General features: G+C 41.9%; 1 protein-coding gene and 1 long non-coding RNA gene across 3 annotated transcripts; one reads left to right on the top strand and one right to left on the bottom strand.

Moving 5' to 3' along the window:
• Positions 1–385: 385 nt before the first annotated feature.
• Positions 386–4,540, top strand: LOC145421298 (uncharacterized). Its single transcript, XR_013902628.1, has 2 exons — positions 386–1,251; positions 3,110–4,540. It is a non-coding gene; the product is annotated as an uncharacterized LOC145421298 (long non-coding RNA).
• On the bottom strand, positions 4,121–9,596 carry LOC113018354 (leukocyte elastase inhibitor-like). Of its 2 annotated transcripts, none has more exons than XM_026161414.2 (7): positions 9,362–9,596; positions 8,881–9,069; positions 5,534–5,671; positions 5,333–5,450; positions 5,089–5,231; positions 4,815–4,982; positions 4,121–4,663 (listed from the first exon to the last, which is right to left on the bottom strand). In XM_026161414.2, exons 1-7 carry the CDS (start codon positions 9,494–9,496, stop codon positions 4,256–4,258), a joined length of 1,299 nt encoding a protein of 432 aa, XP_026017199.2. In that variant the 5' UTR covers positions 9,497–9,596; the 3' UTR covers positions 4,121–4,255. The 2 variants fall into 2 exon arrangements, with proteins under 2 accessions (XP_026017199.2, XP_026017200.2); XM_026161415.2 differs by having other exon boundaries at positions 9,252–9,538.
• Between the last annotated feature and the right edge of the window lie 13,288 nt (positions 9,597–22,884).

Genomic DNA, 22,884 nt, shown 5'->3' on the forward strand with positions numbered 1-22,884 from the left:
CTGGTGCAAAGTGGGCAATAAATAAACAAGAGAGAAAAGCCGATCAGCTGATCATTGATCAGTTTCATGATTGAAGTAGCAACAGGAGAGGCAGGGGAGAGAATGAGAGAAGAAGAGGCAGCTGTGCAGCATAAAGACAGAATAAATCCAGCTTTGTGTCTTTTTTCCATTCTAGCTAAAGTTCGGGACAAACTGCGTCTCTTCTCAGCTCAATACCAAACGTGTAATATTTTCTCTGAATGAGGGACCATTCCATTTTTTTAAGGAGCCGTTGGCAACTCTACTAACTAACCTTATGAATAAAATAAAGTTCACTATCAGTAACATCATAGCACCCACCCAGCTGGCTAAAACGCAGTATGAGTTATTGCAACTGACAGTAAAAAGTCAGCAACATGAAAATAAACTCCACCTAAACTTAGTTTATATCTGACCCAGATAGACTGCAGGTCATAACTTCTTACCTGAAGTTCAGTTCACCTGACACTCGGACTGGTGGCTGCTTCGGGGCTCTCCTCCTGCCTCCCCTTCCCTCATCCACCTGCTGACCTCTGTGGAAGCCCCGTCATAGCCACCACCAAACAACGGAGTTATTTCTACACATCGACCTGCATCTGGCCAATCCACCACCTCTCATTGTTCATGCCATTACAAAAAAAAATAAAAAATAAGTCACTGGGGATATGCCCGGTATGCCCGATGGCCAGTCCAGCTATGTTAACCTGCAACCAAATCTGCAGCTCCATACAGCAATGTTACGACTTAGATTATATCTTATAACTCATAACTCTAATGTTAGCTGCCCTCTGTAGCATACTGTCTGAAATATTCGACGGCTGCAATAATTCTTTAAGTGTTATTTTTTCCTTGGTATTCTAATTTCACCTTAGTTTACTAAACTCAACAAACTTGATATTACTTACCGGGACATTTATTCTGTCCTCATTTTCTTTCACCGAAAAATTGTTTCCTGCAGTGCCGTCTTTCGTGCTTGGCTCTCCTACCTTTGCTAACGTGATGCACATAGCGCAGAAGCCGATGCTGCATTCACTTACACTCGGATATCTGAGCGTCACCGTGAAAACATAATCGGACATTTGATATTTGATTGAATTTTATTATTTTGCCTTTGGGGTGGCACCTGGGGTGGCCAGTCTGGTTGGGGGGGTGGCCTGTGCCCCCCCAGGCCACCCCGCTGGACACGCCATTGGATGTAGGATCTAGTAAAGATGCAGGAGGAGAACTGTACCGGTGAGTTAACAGCATATCACTGCATCACACACCAGGAAACGCTGTGGTACAGTCCTAAAAATGATGGAGCATGTAATGATCACCGTAACGCAAACCGTAAATTTTATCTGGGCTAAAAGTTTAAATCACCTTCAATTTCAGTCTTTTATGTGGGAAATAGATTCAGAGTTTGCCGACATTCCTTATCATACTGAGGTCTGTTGGCTGAGTTGGGGAAAAGCTCTCAATAGAGTTTTTGAGCTCAGCAAGGAAATCTGTCAGTTCATGGACATGGCATGTATGATGCGGTGAAGGCATTTCAAGTGAAACTGTCACAAATGCACCAGTGCAAGCTGCCTCACTTTCCCTGTTGCCAAGTAATGTTGAACCAAGTCAGCGGACTTTGCTCCGTCTACATGCGGCTCCAACCTTGTGTATGCTTTCATTTATTTTTTCTGTGGTTTTTGGCAGCATGTTCATATTTCTAATTTGCATAATTGTGACAGGATATATTTTTATGGAGAGCAAAATATTTAAAGTTAAAGTTTATTTTTTTAAGTTTATTTATTCTGGAATAATATTCCTGTCTGTTTTTATTCATATTTATGTTAAAAAACAACAACATTGTTTTAGTGTGTTTAAAAAATGTTTATCTTGTTTGGCCTGCAACATAAAGTGTGCCTTGAGTTTTGGCCCCCTATGCAATTGAGTTTGACACCCCTGTTTTAAACCTGGGTGTCTGTCTGCTGAATCCAAGTTAGAAGCTGGAGAGGAGGAGCCTGGAAGCAGGAGGCTCTGCCCCCGATTCTACTTTTAAATATCCTAGGAACCCAGTGGCGGTCCTAGCCTGTTTGGTGCCCTGGGCGAACACTCCCTCTGCCCCCCCCCCCCCCCCCCACACACACACACACACACACACAGACAAAACATATTAAGGATTGTACATTAACATAAAGCTGTTGTACACACACACACACATATGAAGAGAGAGAGAGTATGCCTAGTATGCAAACGGCTACCAAACAGCCATCATAATTCGTCATACAATGAGAACAGGACAAATCAACAATTGACAATTGACTAATTAATATTAAAATCTGTAACATAATGTATTGTTTGGAGTTTAGTCTGTTACTATTTTTACCATTTCTTCTTGCAGCAAATGTAACACACATAATTTCCTTAGGGATTAATAAAGTATTCTGATTGTTTCAGGATGACCTGCCATTATCCAATGACACATCTGCTTACCTGTATCTTTTGCTCGTTTCTCTTCCTCTTCTTTTCTCTTTTTTTCTAAACTGAGCACCTGATGGCTTTGAACTTTTCTTGTCCATCTTCCATTGGTTTTAATTTTGTACTCCAGTATGAACACCCATCCCTCAATCCATGGATCACCACAACATGTCCTAACACACCTAAACCTTAGTTCACAGATTCACTTTGTCTAGGGTGCATTTCTGAAATTTCACACAACCCAGGATTCAAATCATGGGCTTGGATTTACAACATTATAAATGAAATACGCTCTATTTGGAAGCAGCAGGGCCCCCTCCCCTTTTGACGGGTTGTGTGTGAGACTTTAAATCATCAAACTGTAAATTTTAAATTGTTATTGATCCCTTTACCCCGAGTCCTAAAGTGTATATTTATTTTCTTACTCTTATTATATATATTGTTTGTTTACTTGCACTGCTGTAACTGGAGCCTCGTCGTCTCGTCTCTCTATATATTGCTCTGTATGTAGCGGAGATGACAATAAAGTTTACTTTGACCGAGGGCTCTCGCGCTCACTTTCTAAGTCTGTATCATAATGTCTGCTGTTTTCGTGTTTGTTGGTTTGTTTTTATTTTGTTTTATTTTGCGAGTTGGTTTTTAGATGCTGCTCCAGCCGGTCAGAGAATCCCCCGCCGCCCCGCCCTCTCCTCTCTGCGCCGCAAGCAGCAGGCGCACCTCGCAGACGAAGGGCTCCCTTACTCCCAGGAAATGGGCGATAGAAAACCGATCGGTGGCTATGCCATTCCCAGTATGCGCTGGCTGACGTCGGGGCAGCATGAGTACGAGCATTCTTTTTTTTTTTTTTTGCCGATGCCCGTGATGCCGCCCCCACCACGATGCCGCCCCGAGCAACCGCCCGTGTCGCCCGTATCAAAAACCGCTACTCTAGGAACCACAAGTAAGCCTGCAGTCTGGAAGTGAAGTGCTCTACTGTGAGGTCTTGAGATAAGATTGCCACTACCAGCCTCAGAAACCAATAAACCTTATATGTCACTGCAACATTATCCCATTAGTCTTTAGCCCTGGAGATACTTTGCTATAAGATTCAGAATACAAAGCGCAATGACTGCTTTATATGTGATGGAAGGTTTGAAACCAAGATCCAAAAGGCCAGAGGGAGTTGGCTTGTTGGCAGCTTGTTATTAAGAGTAGCAAAAACAAATGGGCTTTTAGGGACAAAAATGGGTGACTAGAAAGTCATAAGGTTTATGATTTTCAGCAGAAATGCTGTGAGCAACAAAAATATGAAAAAGGTTTTCTGGTCTAAGGGACAACACAGACAATTCTGTTCACTTTACAAGTAGTTTTAATCCCATACTGATCTTTAGTGTATTATATAGTATTCTTGTAGTAAAAAAAGTAAAACAAGAGCCAGACTTGTGACTTGTTTGAGAAGCAGAGTGCATCAGTGTTTTTATAAATAAAGAACTGTGTGCAACTGAGAAGCTGTGTCGATGCAATCTGTGCCACAATACCATTCTGTTCAAAATAAACTAATAAAAGACTGGACCGATTAAAAGCCTTAATTTCTACATTCATTTCTACAGCCACTGTTTCCAATATTAAACCCCCCCCCCCCCCCCCACAAAAACCCAACGTAATTAAGAATGACTTAATGTAAAATAATCAAACTTTATTCACGAATAAAGCAAAATACAATTTCTTAATTAAGTCAACATCACAAAATAAAGGCTTCATTTATACTGTTTTTAAGATGTTTTATTTTAATTTGAACCATCCTTTTCCTCTACTGAGGAGATGAGAATCTGCCAAAGAACAGGATGGACTTGGTCTTATTGTGTCTGATAAAGAAGAGGAAGGGGTGATCTGCTCTGAAGTGTTCCTCCCTCAACATGCAGAATGCTACCATTCCAGCTGTGGCTGCAGCGGCCTCTGTGCCCTCCTCGTTCACCTCCACAAAGGCCTTGTGGGCCACCGTAGACAGGAAGAGCCCCCCTTCACCGTTCATGCCAGACAGGTCAGCGCTTCCTGCACAGAACACGTTCTTCATACCCAGTTTAGCCAGAGGATCATTCAGCTCGTAGTCTTCCTCCAGCTTGAACTTTGGCAGGTGAACGACAACTTCTGAATCAACATCCATGTTTTTCCTGTCGGTCCATTCATTCAGCCTCTCCTGTGTTAGCTCCTTCTCCAGCTGGAACACAGTTAATACATTTTATGGCATCTTTGTTGTTTAATTTTAACATTGTAAACATCACCTGAGAGCTACTCTGTAGTCATAAAACTTTGATAATAAAGCAAAACGCTGACTTTTCTTTATAGGTATTTATTACTAAGTTCTTTACCTTCAGCAGAGGGTCTGAGCCGTCTGAGGACTCTGCAGGCAGAAGAACAAACATGCTGAGCTCCTCATTCACGTAGGGCAACTCCAGGATCTGCAGACCATGGTCATGAATGTAGTTGTAGGGAAGCTTCTTCATCTGGTACATCATCTGGACTGGTACGGTCTCATTCTGACAAACAGCAAACACAAGAAATCCATCTTACTTGAGTTAAATTGCTTTCTCTGTTTAAACTGTATGTCCCCATACTTAAAACAGGATTACATTTAATTTTTACCTGTTTGACTTTAAAGGGCATCTCTTTGGTGTTTGCCTCATCAAATGGGTTCCTCCAGTTGCCCTTGAAGTAGATAGCATTGACCAGAGCCAGTCTGGTATTTGAGCGTACTGTTCCTGGCTTCAGAAGGTCTTTTATCTTATCTGAAAGGAAATACAGAAACACAACAATATTTCATTATAATCCACAGAGGATGCTAAAATGATTCCCTGCTGTTCAGGCTGTGGAAGATGCACATTCTCACTTTCTGTCTGCTGCTCGACCCAGCTGTTGATCTCTGCTCTGCACGCCTCTGGAGCTCCGATGAAGTCCACAGTCTTCAGGTCTGCCTGGTAGTACTTCTGTGTGGCTTCAAGGAAGTCCTGCAGAGAGCAGACATCTGTTTATTAATCCAGTCTTTGTAATGAAGAACTTTATGAAGAGAATCATTGATGTGGACACTCACTGGGAGGAAGTGTGCAGTGTTTTCTCCATAAAGACGGTTGGCTAGTTTCAGGATGTAGGATGCAGATGGTGAGTTGATGTCAGCGTTCAGTTTCTGGAAGTCTGCATGGACGCCTTCACCTGAGCTGAATGAGAGGGCCTGTGTGGCATTGAAGACAAAGACTGAAAGGATGTGACACTGAGCCTGAGCGACCCTAATGTAACAATTTATGGTCCAAAGGTAGAAACTGGACAACTTTATTCTTTCAGCATCAGGTTTAATAATAAGCCTTATTGTGAAACTGTTATATGCTGTTAATATATTTAATATTTATTTTTCATGTCTATAGGAGGCTATTATGATGTAATATGCTAGACTTTATTATTCATGTGCTTGACCACTGTCCCAGTTTCCAAAAATTCTTATTGCAGCTAAATTTTTGTGGTTTAGCTGCAGGGGAGGGGTGGAGCAGTGGGTTCAGGATGTGGTGTCAGGAGAGGCTGACTCACACACCTGACCATCATCAAATTATGTCTCTCCTTTTAAGGATGTTGCTGGGACCGGAGTAGGAAGCCATGTGGAGTGCTGAAAGGAGAAGGCATCTGAAAAGCTGCGCGAACGAAGTAGGTAAAAAAAAACCCATGTCAAAAAAACACCTATAAACGTTCAACACCTTTGCCGGGGCAGGCCCGGGAAATGGCCTAGCTTGCAGCTATGCAGCGGGAGAATGCTTCAGTGTTTCACCGCCAGTTGGAACAGCTGTAGGACCAGTCGAGCATCTGAATATAGTCGAGCATCAGGTCGCTCGGGCTGGCTATTTGCCGACACATCTGCCGCTCCCAGCTGTGTCCCACTACCATACGGGAAAGGGAGATGGCCCCCATGCCTTCCTGGAGGTCTTTTGGGCCACAGCGGAAGCGTCCCATTGGCTGGAGGAGTTCTTCACCACCATGGCCCACCGCCACGGAGCTGCGAGAGGCATTAACCTGCTTGCCTCTGCTTTTTCTCCACAGGTCCTGGTGGCTACACACCCTCTCCTTGATCTGAGAGGGGTATACAGCGTACCAGTAAGGTGTCAAGGGGGTATACACCAGGCCTTGGTGGACATGGGCTGCACGCAGACCCTGGTTCACCAAACACTGATTCGAACCAGGGAATTGTTGGAGGCAGAGTGGGTGGAGCTTAGCTGTGTGCATGGGGACATACATGAACATCCCATAGTGCAGCTGCAAATTAAATACAAGGGCAAAACACATAGAGTAAAGGCTGGAGTTAACCCACAGCTGACACATCCCTTAATTCTGGGGACAGATTGGCCGGGGTATAATAACCTGCAGCGTCTGTGCTGCGCTAAGTGGTGATGCGGGGTCGTGTGGCGCTGCCGGCTTGAGTTATTCACTCCTGGAAGAGTTTCTGCCGGAGCAGTCTTGGAAGGACACCCTGCGCTCAGCCTTCAACCAAGTGATAAAAATTAACGTTCACATGGTGCACCTTGAAAAAACATTTTATTTAACCAAAATAAAAACAGAAACAAGACTTTTGAAAGAAGAATGAGAAAACTGGGATACAGAAAGATGAGGGAACCCTAAAATCGGTCACATTAGCTCAGCGTGGGGGAAAGAATCTCAACTCGCAATAATTTCTATTGTGAGTTTTAGATTTTCTTAATGTACGAGCTGTGATCAGCTGATCTGGGCTCCTGTTGCTCTGAGGTTTACTGCTCGTTGTGGATTTACACAACCAAATTCAACAACATGTCAGCAGAAGTTGTGCTGGCTGACTTCCATCCTCTACACTGGCAGTACACTGTTTATGTTGTCTTTATACTAGACAGTAAAAAACTGGAATGAAGGAGGAATTCAGTTAATGCTGTACTGCAATCTAACCTGTTTATCCTGCACTAAACTGCAGAGCATTGTAATGTAGTCTTTAAATAACACAGGTCGTCTACCTCAGTTTGATTAGCAGCACAATATCATCAAAACAAAACAGCTAGCTCTCTTTCTGTTCTCCCTCTGTGAAATTCAGCAGCTGGACCTTTAGGTAACAACACACTGTGAGACAAACTCCACACAAACAGTTTGTGTGCTTGCTGATATTTATTGAGCTGATAGAAACCTTGCCTTTAAGACTACCTGCCACTCAAAAAACATCACTCCCTTTATGCTTGCTCCTTTCCAGTATTGCTAGCTAGATGGTGAAGTACCACAACCACAACTTATGCAGATCTGCTCTCATTCCACAGTTATGGCCAAATAAATAAATAAAAACATAGATAAACAAAAAACACTGACCCATTTTACCCTCTCAGGCTCAAATTAAGTTTTTGTTGCTAATGCACAAAAGAATACCTGCAGTGGTATTTCTGAGTAAAAAAAACCCTCATAAAATATGTATGTGGGGTAATCAGATTGTTAGCTTTTAACTGTTGCAAATCTGCAACGCCTGCCTTGAGAGGGTTAACCACTGAGTAAGGCACTTTTGAAGCTTCTATCTATTTTAATGCGACATCAGAATCAGAATACTTTATTAATCCCAAAGGAAATTATGGGTTACAGCAGGCAGCACGCTAATGGCCCTTGGTGATTGACGTACACAAATATGTACATCAATCTTTCAAGATTTGTATCCATGTACTCCATTCTATTCGGGGAGTACTTCAATGCAGAAAGAGTCTCTAAAAATAACCCATGATTTGTTTGTGCTGTTGTTACACACATTAGTCTTATCTGGAAGTTAATCATCTTCTTTGCAGTTTTTTTTTAAATTGAGGTTTCTAATCCAAATTGTGAAACTGATACTAATATCATTCATTCATTAGCCTGCTGCCTGTCACACTGGAGATTAAACTGTATTAGATGAAACTCTCCCAGTATAAAAGTCATTATTCTATGTAAAGGACAAGCGAGGATTTATAACTATGGATTAAAGCTGTCAAAACCAAACTGTTTTTTTAAACTGAAATTAATGTTCACCTGCTAGTTTTTCTTTTACAGTGTTCTGTTTTTTAAGCAAACAATAGATATCTTGTTGAGAGGCGTTTATTGAGGTCAAAGTCCAGATGCTGTTTCAGTGCCTCTCCCAGGACACACCTTTCAGTTTATGGTTAGGCGGGTATTTGGGCCAATACTGATAGACTAAGTGCAAAAGTCACAAGCTATATATATATATATATATATATATATATATATATATATATATATATATATATATATATATATATATATATATATATATATATATATATATATATTTTTTTTTTTTTTTTTTTTTTTTTTTTAAACTCTCATAATGTATCACTACTTTATTTAGGACTACTAAAAGTTGTGCAAAAATGCAGTGCAGGGAACAAGTGACAGTGAGCTGACCTGAGCCATCTGAGCTGCAGTGTCTCCTTTAGCTCCCAGGTAGACCATGGCCAGGGCTGAGCTGATGCTCAGAGGAGAGACAAAGATGTTCCCGGCAGAGTTTGCCTGGCTCAGAGTGCGGAACAGCTCCAAGGCAAAGGCTGTGTTTGAGCTGCTGACGGCGGACATGGCTGACGACGTACGGTTTTCCTGTAAAGTGCAACAAAACTAAAAATAAATAATGCACTATACGCATTTTGTCATGTAACACAATCCGCAATGCATATGAAGCTTTACATTTTAAACACCCTAAACCGTCACTACAGAAACATAGAGCAAATTCAAAAAGCAGCTGAATGTAAAACACGGGATAAAAGTATAAGGCAAGTTACCGGGATTTAAACCGTCACACGTCAACTTTAGCAGGCGTAAATACGCATCTCAAATACAGCTCGTCGCTCGATGTGCGTTGTTACGAAAGCAGAAGTTGTTTTTACATTACCGGATGTTCCTGCGGCTGAAGTACGGTTTGCTCGCACAAAAACAGGGAAAGTGAAAGCAAAACGTAAAGGAAGGCAAAATGTCTCCAAAATATCCTAGAAACGGTGAGGGGATCCGCAGGCTGACCGCTGCTCATTTATACAGAGCGCACAGCGTGGTGTGACAGGACAGGCTTCAGTGTGGGTGGGTGGAACGCGTGAATGGGCGATAAGTCACTGACGGTGACAAAACACGGTATTATACTGAGGAAGAAACAAAAATGCAGTTGGACAGAGCTGTGGACGTGTTTGTACAACCTGTAGAACACCACACTGTGCTGTCGGCACCACACAAAACTCCCATCCACGTTTTTCACGTGTGTTTATTTAATATATGGGTTTTTTTTATACTGTTCAAAGATTACGTGGTGAGCTTACCAAGACAAAACCCCACCGATCTACCTGAGTGGCAACTAGCGTAACTCTTGCTGACAAAGCAGAGTTCACTTTTTTTAATGTAAATCTGTGTAATGTCTTCAAACTATAGTCTAAACCAGAATCAGGCAAACAAACACTCCAATCAGGCCCATTGGACGAAGTTTCTGTTTTTCTTTCTATTATAGAAATTACTGCGTGATTATTGCAACTATAGGTAAAAGAAGAAAAAACTCACAGGGCAGTCTGGACAATGAGCTACCAGAACTTTTTCTGCAGTTTTACACATTTATTTCTTACAATTTAAAACCAACGAATCATGCAGATTTCTTTCATTTAGTGCTGCAGCATTTCTCTGTCAAGTACAAAACAACATACAGATTTAATTGCACCTTTTTCTTATATTAGGATATCGCCAGGATTAAATGTGGAAATAAACTTCTGTACAGTAACAGAAAGGACACTTTTACTGGTCTGGCCCACTAAGATCAAAGTGGGCTGTATATGGCCAACGATGTAAAAAGAGTCTGACACCCCTGGTTTAGTCTTATATACACTGCGAGGTAGATTTTCAGCTTGGTGGAGAATACAATGTTATTTCACAATATTTTAGTATCAGAATTATCCTTGAAAATCTCCATCTGCATCATAGAAACACTGGGAATCAGACAGGACGCAATAACCAGTCTTTTGTCCCGATTGGGGAAAAACATTCATGCTTAATGAAGCTTAATTTCAACTAGCTAATATGGGAAGAATGTGAGTAGGACCCATGGCTCTTACCACTATCCAGGATATTTCACAATATCTTTTCCTTATCTTTTTTCACTTGTACGCTTACATCATTCAGGCTAAGCAATCACGAGCTGGTGGTCATAAAGTCAGGCTTACCCATTCCAGTTATGAGCACATTCATGTGAGAGGGAAGGTGTTACTAATCACAAATATGGACTAGGTGAACTGGCAGCACAAGAGAGTATTTTATAAAATAAGGGCAAACTATAATGCTACAGCCAAAACAAGTCATTTACTAATCTGGAGGTTGATGCTCCAATCTGTGGCTGTTCCAGTCTGTGTACCAAAGTATCCTTGGGAAAGATATTGAACCTTGAGTTACTCTTGATGTGTTAATCAGTGTGTAAATGTGTGGGAATGTAAGATAGAAAGCACATTAAAATGAAATACAAGTATAAATTTGTAGCTTAAACCAGTAAGTGTGGGCACTTGTAAATTATATTCAATGACAACAAGTAAAAGGTTAAGTTTCCCTATTTTACTGTTATATTACTATCAAGACATGTAGAATGATGAAATAGCTTTAAATTGCTTGTGGCCAGAAGAAGAAGGAGAAATCTAAATATATTTCTTAATTATGCTCATTTCATTGAGAATGAAAAAGAGTTTAAACAACCTCCACGAACTTTAAACCTTTATCCTGTTCACACCCTGATGTCAGAGGGGCTTTCTGGGAATGGTGACAATATTTCCCAGAGAAGTGACGAATCAGTAGTACTTTTGTGGGATTGCCATTATCTTTATCGTAGGTATAAAAAATAAATAAAGACATGTTAAAGAAAACGTTCATGGTACAGCTAGCTGCGGATTAAGTAGACCTTTAAATGAGTATTTTAATTGGTATCTATCCAGAATGGGTGTGGTTGGTCTGCTGGAAAGTGAATCATGTTTTAACGTGTCTTAACTTTGAGTTTGCACAATTTGGTAGTGTGGTCAATTCTGTATTGTACTGTGAATACACAGGAACAATAACTCCTATGGATGGAAGAATCTTCAGCTTTCAGGCCCCTCTTCTATGGAACCAGCTCCCAGTTTGAATTCAGAAGACAGACACCTCTCTCTTTAAGATTTGCCTTAAAACTTGCCATTTTGACAAAGCTCATTCACCTCTTTTCACTCCCTATCATTAGGCATTTTGAATCGCTGGCTCTCCTACACATTGTGTCCAATGTCCTATCTTCCTCCCCTCGCTCCCAACTGGTCAGACCAGATGGCTGCACCCTCTGAGCCTGGTCCTGCCGCAGGTTTCTTCCTGGTAAATGGGAGTTTTTCCCTCCCACTGTTGCAAGTACTTGATCAAAGGGGCTTGTGTGATTGTTGGGGATTTCTCTGTATTATTGTAGGGTCGTTACCTTGCAATATAAAGTGCTTTGAGGCAACTACCAATGTAATTGACCTTTAGTAACCTTTGCTGATGATGTGGTTATTTTACTTTCTCTGGTGTGCAGATTCAGTAGTGGACGGTACATTCAGTACATTAACTGCATTTACTATATTTAAATAACGTCCTGTAATCACTAATTACAGTCCAAATATGTGGTATACAGCATATAAGTAAAGATTCATTAAGTACATAGTACTACTTACTCAGATGTGAAAACTACCACTCTTTTTTAGTGTAAATATTTATTTAAGTTTGGTTTTCAGGATTCCAGATAGAGGGGGTTTGAAGTTGCAAAGCGTTAAATGTGAAGTTTACCTCACAAAAAACGTGCCTTTCTGAAAGCTGTCTGTGTGTACTGTATTGACTCCAGTGAAACTAAATGAAGCTCTTACTTTTGTCTTTATGTCACAGTACAACTTTTTGTATCACCTGCAATGGCTAATTATTATTATTTTTAATAAACAGTATGCGTAGGCAGGTAGGATGGAGCAGAGGTCACACAGGTGTGGCTGTGTGATTCACTGTGTAGAGTGACTTACACAAAGGCTCACTGTATGCTAAAGCTTTGTTAGCCACAGACACATGATAAACCAGAGGTGTGGACTCGAGTCACATGACTTGGACTCGAGTCAGACTCGAGTCATTAATTTTATGACTTTAGACTTGACTTGAAAAAATGTTGTAAGACTTGTGACTTGACTTGGACTTTTACACCAATGACCTGGGACTTGAATTGGACTTGAACCGGTTTACTTGAAAAGACTTGATATTTCACCCCAAATATAAAATGTAACATGCATATTATATAGAGATTGAAAATGTGATGTCATTCTGGGGTAGAACCACAAAGGATTCTGGGAACTCGTGGCAAGAGGTACTAGCGCACGCAGGCTTTTAATTGAAATCAGTTATACAGCGATAAAAAGAAACACAAAAAATGGCAAGAAGCTGTTGTATTATTAACTGCAATAGCCGGTCACATGACAGCCACGGGAAGCCGACAGGTAGAGAAATCGGTTGTTATCGGATTACGTCGTTGAAGAGAAATTGTTCGAGCCATGTTTCCGAAGTAACAAAGAGGCGACGGATGGCCTGGATCGCAGCCATTCAAAGACCAAATATAACGTCCCAGAACACTCCAGCTCACAGGTTAGTCTGCTCCAAGCATTTACACAAAGGTCAGTCTGCTGTAGTAGTTAATGCGTCATTTTCATAACATAATTGGTGATATAGGTTACAAGCAAGTCTGGCGCTGAACAGAAATTGTCGCGCTATGCTCCTTTATTTATTGTGCATAAATAGTGAATTGTCCTGACACAATATTGTGTTTCGCTTCTGTTATTATGGTGCATTGACAAAAACATACTTTTATTCACAGGATAAAACAGTTGTTTTGTATCACTAATTGCCCAGTACGATTACAGCATACAGTATTATTGTCACTGCTACATTTCTGTAACGCGTACCAGAAATTATTTCCACTACTAATTAATTACCGTTGAGCTCAAAGGTTATATTAATAAACGGTTAATGAATGTGTGTTTATGACGACGATTTGTGAGACTGGTAAACTTATGATATGTACGATGGTCTTTCGTTCTACACGGTGCATTTCAAGGTCCTGCACCCATCCGTTGGTACACTGTACCTGGGCTTGTTGCAGTGACCTGAAGTTACTAAACTTCATGAGTGTGTGCACTCACTCCAAGAACCGTATGATTATAAATATGCATATAAATATGCTACGATGAGATAGCTGACTTCATCTAACTAGCAAATGTTGTCCAGGCTACGTTGGTGATGCAGTTTTTTTTAATGTGTATGATATTTTTGTCATGCGATTTTAAAGCCGGTCCTACAAGCGCATCCAAGAATAACATGCAGCTTATCTCAGAACTGTCGGTGAAAATTATTCTTGGAGCTAGGTTTAATTGAGCTGCATTTTAAAGAGGTGCAATTTCACAATTTGTGTATATTTTCTAAGTTCACTATTTTGTCATGTGTTGAGAAAAACACAGATTTAAAAATTACATGGTCTAATATTTACATTTAGCATATAACTGCAACATTCTTTTTTTGTTTTTTTTTAAAGACTCGAAAGGACTTGAAATTCAAAATTTCAGACTTGTGACTTTACTTGGACTTTTACACCAGTGACTTGAGACTCGACTGTGACTTGCCTGACATTACTTGAGACTTGACTTGAGACTTGAGGATAAAGACTTGAGACTTACTTGAGACTTGCAAAACAATGACTTGGTCCCACCTCTGTGATAAACCTCCCTGATTAATGACAGCTGTTAGACTCCAAGTCTCTCTGTTATGTTACCATTTCTCTTGTAACTCTCCTTCCACTGCATTGTTTAACTATCAATTCAAAAGCTGGTCTTTAACAGAAATTCTAATGGGGTTTTTTTTTTGCTTTTTTTTAAATCAGTTTTTTTCTTTTCGTTTACGAAAAAAATACAGATTTTGGCTGAAACAGTTCTTGAGCTATTGCAGGTAAATAGGGGAGGCAGGGATAGCTCAGTAGGTAGAGTGGTGGCCCCATGGTCGGGAATTCGAACGGTTCAATGAAATGCCACCCTGAGCAAGGTACCATCCATACACATTGCTGGGCGCTAGATTGGTGGCTGCCCACTGCTTCACTGAGTGAATGGATTAAATGCAGGGAGGAATTTCCCCACAGGGATCAATAAAGTATTCATCATTATCAAATCAAGGATAAAGTAAAGACATCTACAAAATATCCCCAACATTTGATCTCAATTTGCTGTTCTTTAAATAAAACTTGATGTAATACACCCCCATACAATGTTTTAAAAGGACAATAAAGTACACAGAGATAGGAGATGAATGCATTACCAAAGTGTGGGATTTTGAGCAAGGTCTTGGCCCGTAACGTCATATGCAGAGGGTTTGCATGTCAAGTGAAGGCTGTGTGCAGGCAGGAATGGTGGATCTAAAGTGCAGACTCACGGCAGGCAAAGATGCACTCAAAAACAGCTTTATTGCTAGACACAAAAACGAACTAAACTGAAACTACAAATAAACTAAACAGGCTTGGCAGACAGAGCACACAGTACAGAACAAGGGAGATCACAACACAGACCACGAAAAACACAGGGTTTAAATACACAGAAGGAGCAATCAGGGAATGGGAGACAGGAGAGAAATAAAGCTGGGACAAATCAGGGCTAACGAGACAAGGGAAGCAAAACCCGACACATTAACATAGGACACAGACTACCAAAATAAAACAGGACGACAGGCACAGACGTACAGACTTGATACTAAACAGAGGGATGAACCATGGGACAGGAGAAACAGCACAGAGTAGTAACACGGATACTGGTAAGGCACATTGACTGAAACTAGAAAAACAAAAATAACCTCAAAAGAACTAAAACCATGAATAACAATGATTTAAAATTATAATTAAACACAAAGCACTGGGTCAGCAACCCAGGGCCCCCAATATTGCAGCCCATTCTGTTTTAGGCACAGGTGTCGAATCCAGGCCTCCAGGGCCGGTGTCCTGCCGGTTTTAGATGTGTCCTTGATCCAAGAAAGCTGATTTAAATGGCTAAATTACCTCCTCAACGGCTGTGTCCCAATTCAGGGTCTGCACGCTTGAAGTACGCGCACTACGCGTACTACGTACGGTGCGTACTATAAGTACGAGAAGTGCGGAAGTGAGAGGCTTGTGAAATGGGACGGTCTAGTCTTTGTCGCGCTGTTCAGGTTGCCTAGCAACCACGATACTAACCACGAGAAACGTTTCATACAGCTTTGTTTGACATAAATGAAGGAGAAAAAAATGGTTTTTTTGGTCATTAATTTTTGTCATGACATCACTTTGATTAGTTGAGTATCTGAGGCTGAGACCACGGGACTGTAAAACATGATTGTTGGGCTTTATTTCTGTGCTGAACAGTCATTTAAGATTCGTTAGTAAATAACAATTAGCTAATGTTGTTCATGAGACTAAAATCATCTCAATGTGGTAATGTAAATATAATATGGCCAATATTATAGTATTGTCAGATTATTATGAGATATATCTATCTATCCATATCTCTCTCTCTCTCTCTCTCTCTCTCTCTCTATATATATATATATATATATATATATATATATATATATATATATATATATATATATATATACATATATATATATATTCTTCTCGCTTCTTTCCCTGCGGGCGGTTTATCCTTCAAGCTCGGGTCCTCTACCAGAGGCCTGGGAGCTTGAGGGTCCTGCGCAGTATCTTAGCTGTTCCCAGGACTGCGCTCTTCTGGACAGAGATCTCCGATGTTGTTCCCGGGATCTGCTGGAGCCACTCGCCTAGCTTGGGAGTCACCGCACCTAGTGCTCCGATTACCACGGGGACCACCGTTACCTTCACCCTCCACATCCTCTCGAGCTCTTCTCTGAGCCCTTGGTATTTCTCCAGCTTCTCGTGTTCCTTCTTCCTGATATTGCTGTCATTCGGAACCGCTACATCGATCACTACGGCCATCTTCTTCTGTTTGTCTACCACCACTATGTCCGGTTGGTTAGCCACCACCATTTTGTCCGTCTGTATCTGGAAGTCCCACAGGATCTTAGCTCGGTCATTCTCCACCACCCTTGGGGGCATCTCCCATTTTGACCTCGGGACTTCCAGGTTGTACTCAGCACAGATGTTCCTGTACACTATGCCGGCCACTTGGTTATGGCGTTCCATGTATGCCTTGCCTGCTAGCATCTTGCACCCTGCTGTTATGTGCTGGATTGTCTCTGGGGCATCTTTACACAGCCTGCACCTGGGGTCTTGCCTGGTGTGATAGACCCCAGCCTCTATGGATCTTGTGCTCAGAGCTTGTTCTTATGCTGCCATGATTAGTGCCTCTGTGCTGTCTTTCAGTCCAGCTTTGTCCAGCCACTGGTAGGATTTCTGGATATCAGCCACCTCCTCTATCTGCCGGTGGTACATACCATGCAGGGGCCTGTCCTTCCATGATGGTTCCTCGTCTCCCTCCTCTTTCTTGGGTTTCTGCTGCCTGAGGTATTCACTGAGCACTCGGTCAGTTGGGGCCATCTTCCCAATGTATTCTTGGATGTTCCTTGTCTCATCCTGGACTGTGGTGCTGACACTCACCAGTCCCCGGCCCCCTTCCTTCCGCTTAGCGTACAGCCTCAGGGTGCTGGACTTGGGGTGAAACCCTCCATGCATGGTAAGGAGCTTTCTTGTCTTGATGTCAGTGGCTTCTATCTCCTCCTTTGGCCAGCCTATTACCCCAGCAGGGTACCTGATCACGGGCAGGGCGTACGTGTTGATGGCCCGGATCTTGTTCTTACCATTCAGCTGACTCCTCAGGACTTGCCTGACCCTCTGCAGGTACTTGGTGGTTGCAGCTTTTCTAGCGGCCTCTTCATGGTTCCCATTCGCCTGTGGGATCCCCAGTACTTGTAACTGTCCTCTATGTCTGCAATGTTGCCTTCTGGTAGTTCAATCCCCTCAGTTCTGACTACCTTCCCTCTCTTTGTTACCATCCGGCTACACTTCTCCAGTCCGAACGACATTCCAATGTCATTGCTGTATAGCCTGGTAGTGTGGATCAGTGAATCGATGTCTCGTTCACTCTTGGCATACAGCTTGATGTCATCCATGTACAGGAGGTGGCTGACAACTGCTCCGTTCCTTAGTCGGTATCCGTAGCCAGCCTTGTTAATGATCTCACTGAGGGGGTTCAGGCCTATGCAGAACAGCAGTGGGGACAGAGCATCTCCTTGGTAGATCCCGCACTTGATGGTGACTTGTGCTATGGGCTTGGAGTTGGCCTCTAGTGTTGTACGCCACATCCCCATTGAGTTCCTGATGAAGGCTCTTAGGGTCCCATTGATCTTGTACAATTCTAGGCATTCCAGTATCCAGCTGTGGGGCATTGAGTCATAGGCCTTCTTGTAATCAATCCAGGCAGTGCACAGGTTGGTCAGTCTGGTCTTGCAGTCTCGGCTGATTGTTCTGTCTACCAGTAGCTGGTGTTTTGCGCCTCTGGTATTCTTGCCAATTCCTTTCTGTGTCCCGCTCATGTATTGACCCATGTGCCTGTTCATCTTAGCCGATATGATGCCTGACAGGAGTTTCCATGTAGTACTGAGGCAGGTTATTGGTCGGTAGTTGGAGGGGACCGGTCCCTTCTTGGGGTCCTTGGGGATCAGGACCGTCCGGCCTTCAGTTAGCCATTCCGGGTGTCTCTCGTTAACTAGCAGCTGGTTCATTTGTGCTGCCAGACGCTCGTGGAGTGCAGTCAGCTTCTTCAGCCAGTAGGCGTGAACCATGTCGGGCCCTGGTGCTGTCCAACTCTTCATACTGGAGACCCTTTCTTGGATATCTGCCACTGTGATGGTTACTGGACCCTGTTCAGGGAGGTCGCTGTGGTCTGCCCTCAGATCCTCTAGCCACTGAGCATTGCCGTTATGGGTTGCATCCTTCTCCCATATGCTCTTCCAGTATTGCTCCGTCTCCAGCCTTGGTGGTGCTGTTCTCTTATTGTTCCCTTGCCACTGAGAGTACACCTTTGCTGGTTCTGTGGAGAACAGCTGGTTTATTCTCCTGCCTTCTATCTCTCTGGTGTACCTCCTCAAGCGGCTGGCCAAGGCTGTGAGTCTTTGCTTGGCAGTTTCCAAGGCCTCAGATATGGACAGCTTGCTGTATTTCTTAGGCACCTTATTTGTCGCACCTTTCTGCAACTCCGTTAGTTGGCTAACCTCCCTCCGTGCTACTTTGATCTTGCCCTCTAGCCTCCTTCTCCATGGAGGGTACTGCCCCTTGTGGCTGTTCAACTTGTAGCCAAGCATCTCACTGATCACTGCTGCCGTATTGTAGATCAGCTTGTTAGTGTCGGTAATCGTGGTTGTAGGTATTGCCCGTAGTGCTGCATTAACATCATCTAGCAGACCTTCTGAGGGTACTTCACGTAATCTTGGTAACCGGCTACGGGGGATCCAGGTTTCAAGCTTGGCCATGATCCTATTTTTCAGGTCAGTTCCTCTCGCACTCAACGATCCTTCTCCTATCGCACTTGGGGCTATGTACCCAATCTCGGGTGGGGATGATGATATCGCCCCCCTGACCTGGCGTCCTGACTCCTCCTTGCCGTAGCATTTGTGTTGTACCTCGTCAATCTCTAGCTGTGAGAGCAGTCCTTTCTTTCGAATGTTGGAACACTGAGCTACTAGTTGTTTCGCCGTCATTGTGGATGTTGGGTATCGAAGAATCCATAGGTCCCTCATCCTATTCATGTAGCCCCTTCCGCCGGGGTTTACTTGCGTAGTAGCATTCCAACAACGCCCTGTTTTCGTCTCTTGCCCACCGATGCCTTCTTGTTCCAGTAGCCCACTTTTCGTCAGGGTGCCCTGGTTCCTCAACACCTGACGCGGACCTTGTTGATCCGGGCGACGTCCGAGCCGGCATGCCTTCATATTTATCTGTCTCGCTCATGTCTGCGGTAGGCTTGCTTAGCATATATATATATATATATATATATATATATATATATATATATATATATATATATATATATATACATATATGCTTTAAAACCAAGTTAACGCTGAAAGTACAAACATCGCTAATGTCACACAACTTTGCCGACATGTGGCCAACAGTAATGTTTTAATGTTCGTCATTATTAAACATTCGCACATAAATAAGTGACGTCATATTCAGTACTTACTTTTGACACTTCACTCTTCGGCCGCTCCCTTCTGCCGTGTTTTGCGGCAAAATTATCCATACCCACCGCCGCACTATGAATTGTGGGATATATGGGACCACGAAGCGTGCACCGGACCACGCTTGATATTTGGGGAAATCGACGGCGCATTTGGAGTATGCATTTGAAGTACACTTCGAATTGGGACAGCCGTCGTCGCGTGGCGGTGACGTAATCGCACTTAAAATGCGTATTTCAAGCGTGCAGACCCTGAATTGGGACGCAGACCCTGAATTGGGACACAGCCAAAATGTGTTAAAGTTCTCCAGAAGCCTGTTAATGAACTAATCATTTGATTCAGGTGTGTTGACCCTGGGTGAGATCTAAAACCTGCACAACACCAGCCCTCGAGGCCTGGAGTTTGACACCCCTGGTTTTAGGCATCTCAAGGCCCAGTAAGCAGCAGAAGTATCCTGCAGGTGGCAGTGGATCTGCAGAGGACAGCAGATTACCTGGATACCCAACTGGGTCACCTGCTTGAGGGTGTCTGATGTATCTGATGTCCAAATGTGAAAAAAAAAATTGTTTCTTTAATAATCACTTAAACAAAATGATTTATTTAATCTCTTTAATATATGAATGTTTTATCTGATGTTTACATTTTATGTTCAAAGGATTCAAGGATTCAAAGTGTGTATTGTCATGTGTACAAAGAAAAGCATTTCTCTGTACAATGAAATTTTTTCCACACACAGATGCTGGTTAATATATACAAATAGAACTAGAACAGATAAATACAAATAGTATGAATAAATAAATGGAGACAACAAAATTGAAGTAGACAGATGTGTGTGCAAAAGAGCTGTGAGCTTAATATGCTGGTTTGATAAGTAAGATGACCTGATGTGCAAAAAATTATTATTACTGTTAAAATAGGTCAGCTGTTCAAGAGTCTGATAGCAGTGGGGAAGAAGGAGTTGATGAGTCGAGATGTTCTGGATTTCACCTTCTAAACCTTCGTCGTGAGGGGAGAAGTGTGAACAGTCTGTGTTGGGGGTGTGTGTGGGCTTTGAAGATGGAGGCAGCCTCTAGACTCTGCGATGGTAGATGCTCTGCAGAGAGGGTAGCGGGGTCCTGGTGCTCTCCAGAGTGCAGCTGTAGAACCTGCTGAGGATCTTGGCCGACATACCAAATTTCTTCAGCCTCCTCAGGAAATACAGCCTGGCCAGTGTCCAGGTGAGGACCTTGGTGACGTAGACGCCTAAAGTTGCTTTTTGTCAGGTCACGTCTGTTTCTATTTTTTCTCTTTTTATTGTTTTTTGTTTTCACAATGAGAGGTGGAATAAAAATAACTAGCCTTAGTCAGTTAATTAAAAAAAAAGATCTGATGCAGAAATCCTGAAACTTAAGTCTGAATAAACATGTATTCACCACAAGAGGAAGCCAGAGTCACATACTACTGCTTTTGAGGGGGGCTCTTTTGTTTTGTGTTTTTTCTCCATGTTCATTACTGCAGAAACCTGATTAGAGTCTGTGTGTATGATGTAAAGACTGATAAAAACAAACATTTATTCAAAGAGGTAGACTATCCAGAGATTGTTTCAGAAAACACAAAAACTCTACCTCTCCTAACATCCATCTCTGAAGTGTTGTTTTCCTGCACTGGCATTTCTGTTAACAGCAGAATAATCTTTGTGTCCTGTCAGCATGCTCCAGTATCAAAAGGCAGTGCACTATAAAAAAATATTCAACAAAAAAATTCCTTGTAATTTTCTACAATGACATTTTCTGTTTTTCATGTAAGTTCATGGACTTTTCTGTACATGGTAAAATGGAAAATTCTGTAGATTTACAGTATGTCCTTCTTTACTATTTACAGACATTTCCTTTAACTATAAAATGGAAAATTCTATTTACATTACAGGCACTTTCTTTCACTGCAACTCAATAAATATCCTTGTATTCTCTTCAACTCAAAAACTTGACTAAAATATAATGACAGCATGTCATTGACAGCATGTCATTATATTTCATCTAACACATGAACAAAATATATGGGCAGAAATCTGTGCCATCGGAAACTGAATTTGAATAAGTTCAATTCGAATTTGAATTGCTCGGATTGAATCTGAATTGTAACTTGAATAAATGCTTTTACAAACTGAATATGAATTACCCCAATTTGAAATTAAATTTATTGGTTTGAAAATGATCATCACTAAATTGAATTGAATTTTATATTTTGAAAATGAATTCATTTGCTTTGAAACGGTATTTTATCATTTAAAATTTAGCTCTCGAATAATTTCAGATTCACTTCTCACCATTCAGTTTAAGTTCTACAATTCAGTTTTTTTGGGACTTAAATCCGGTTCCGGTTCAAGAGTAGTCGAGCGCAGATTAATAGAACTACATTTTACTAGCGGACCGAAAGTGTTACTGACGGGAATCTACAGCGTCTTGAGCTGAATTAAGACTTCAGAAGTCATTCGTCATGTCGAATGACCAGCGGATGAACTCTCAGGTTGGTAATAAATGTATTACATAAGAACAAGCGTCATGTTAACAAATGATAGCCGTACAGTAACTTTTATCCTTATTGCAGCTGTTAGCTGAAAATGCTAATTTAGCGTAGTTTGCTCTGGATTTAGCTTTGACATGAATTAGACTAACTATTCACTTTAGCTAAAGTTAAGTTAGCTAAAGAGTTGGGATGCTGTATAAGACATAAATAAAGCTAAAATACAAAGGTTTGGATACCGTTTTGCATGTTTCCCTACTGTAGGGGTCTCTACAAGCATACAGAGGGGGTACTCTCAGAGGGTACAAGATGACAACTCTGGAATTCTACTAGAAACAGTCGATCATATTTGTTTGTCAAAGCTGAATCTAGGGCAAACTATGCTAAATTAGCGTTTTTAGCTAACAGCTACAATAAGGATAAAAGTTACTGTACGGCTATCATTTGTTAACATGACACTTCTTCTTATACATGTAATACATTTATTACCAACCTGAGAGTTTATCCGCTGGTCATTCGACATGACGAATGACTTCTGAAGTCTTAATTCAGCTCAAGACGCTGTAGATTACCTTCAGTAACACTTTCGGTCCGCTAGTAAAACATAGTTCTATTAATCTGCGCTCGACTACTCTTGAACCGGAACCGGATGTAAGTCCCAAAAACTGAATTGTAGGACTGAAACTGAATGGTGAGAAGTGAATC

This window comes from Astatotilapia calliptera, chromosome 17 (assembly GCF_964374335.1).
Source record: "Astatotilapia calliptera chromosome 17, fAstCal68.1, whole genome shotgun sequence".
In the NCBI taxonomy this organism is placed as follows: domain Eukaryota; kingdom Metazoa; phylum Chordata; class Actinopteri; order Cichliformes; family Cichlidae; genus Astatotilapia; species Astatotilapia calliptera.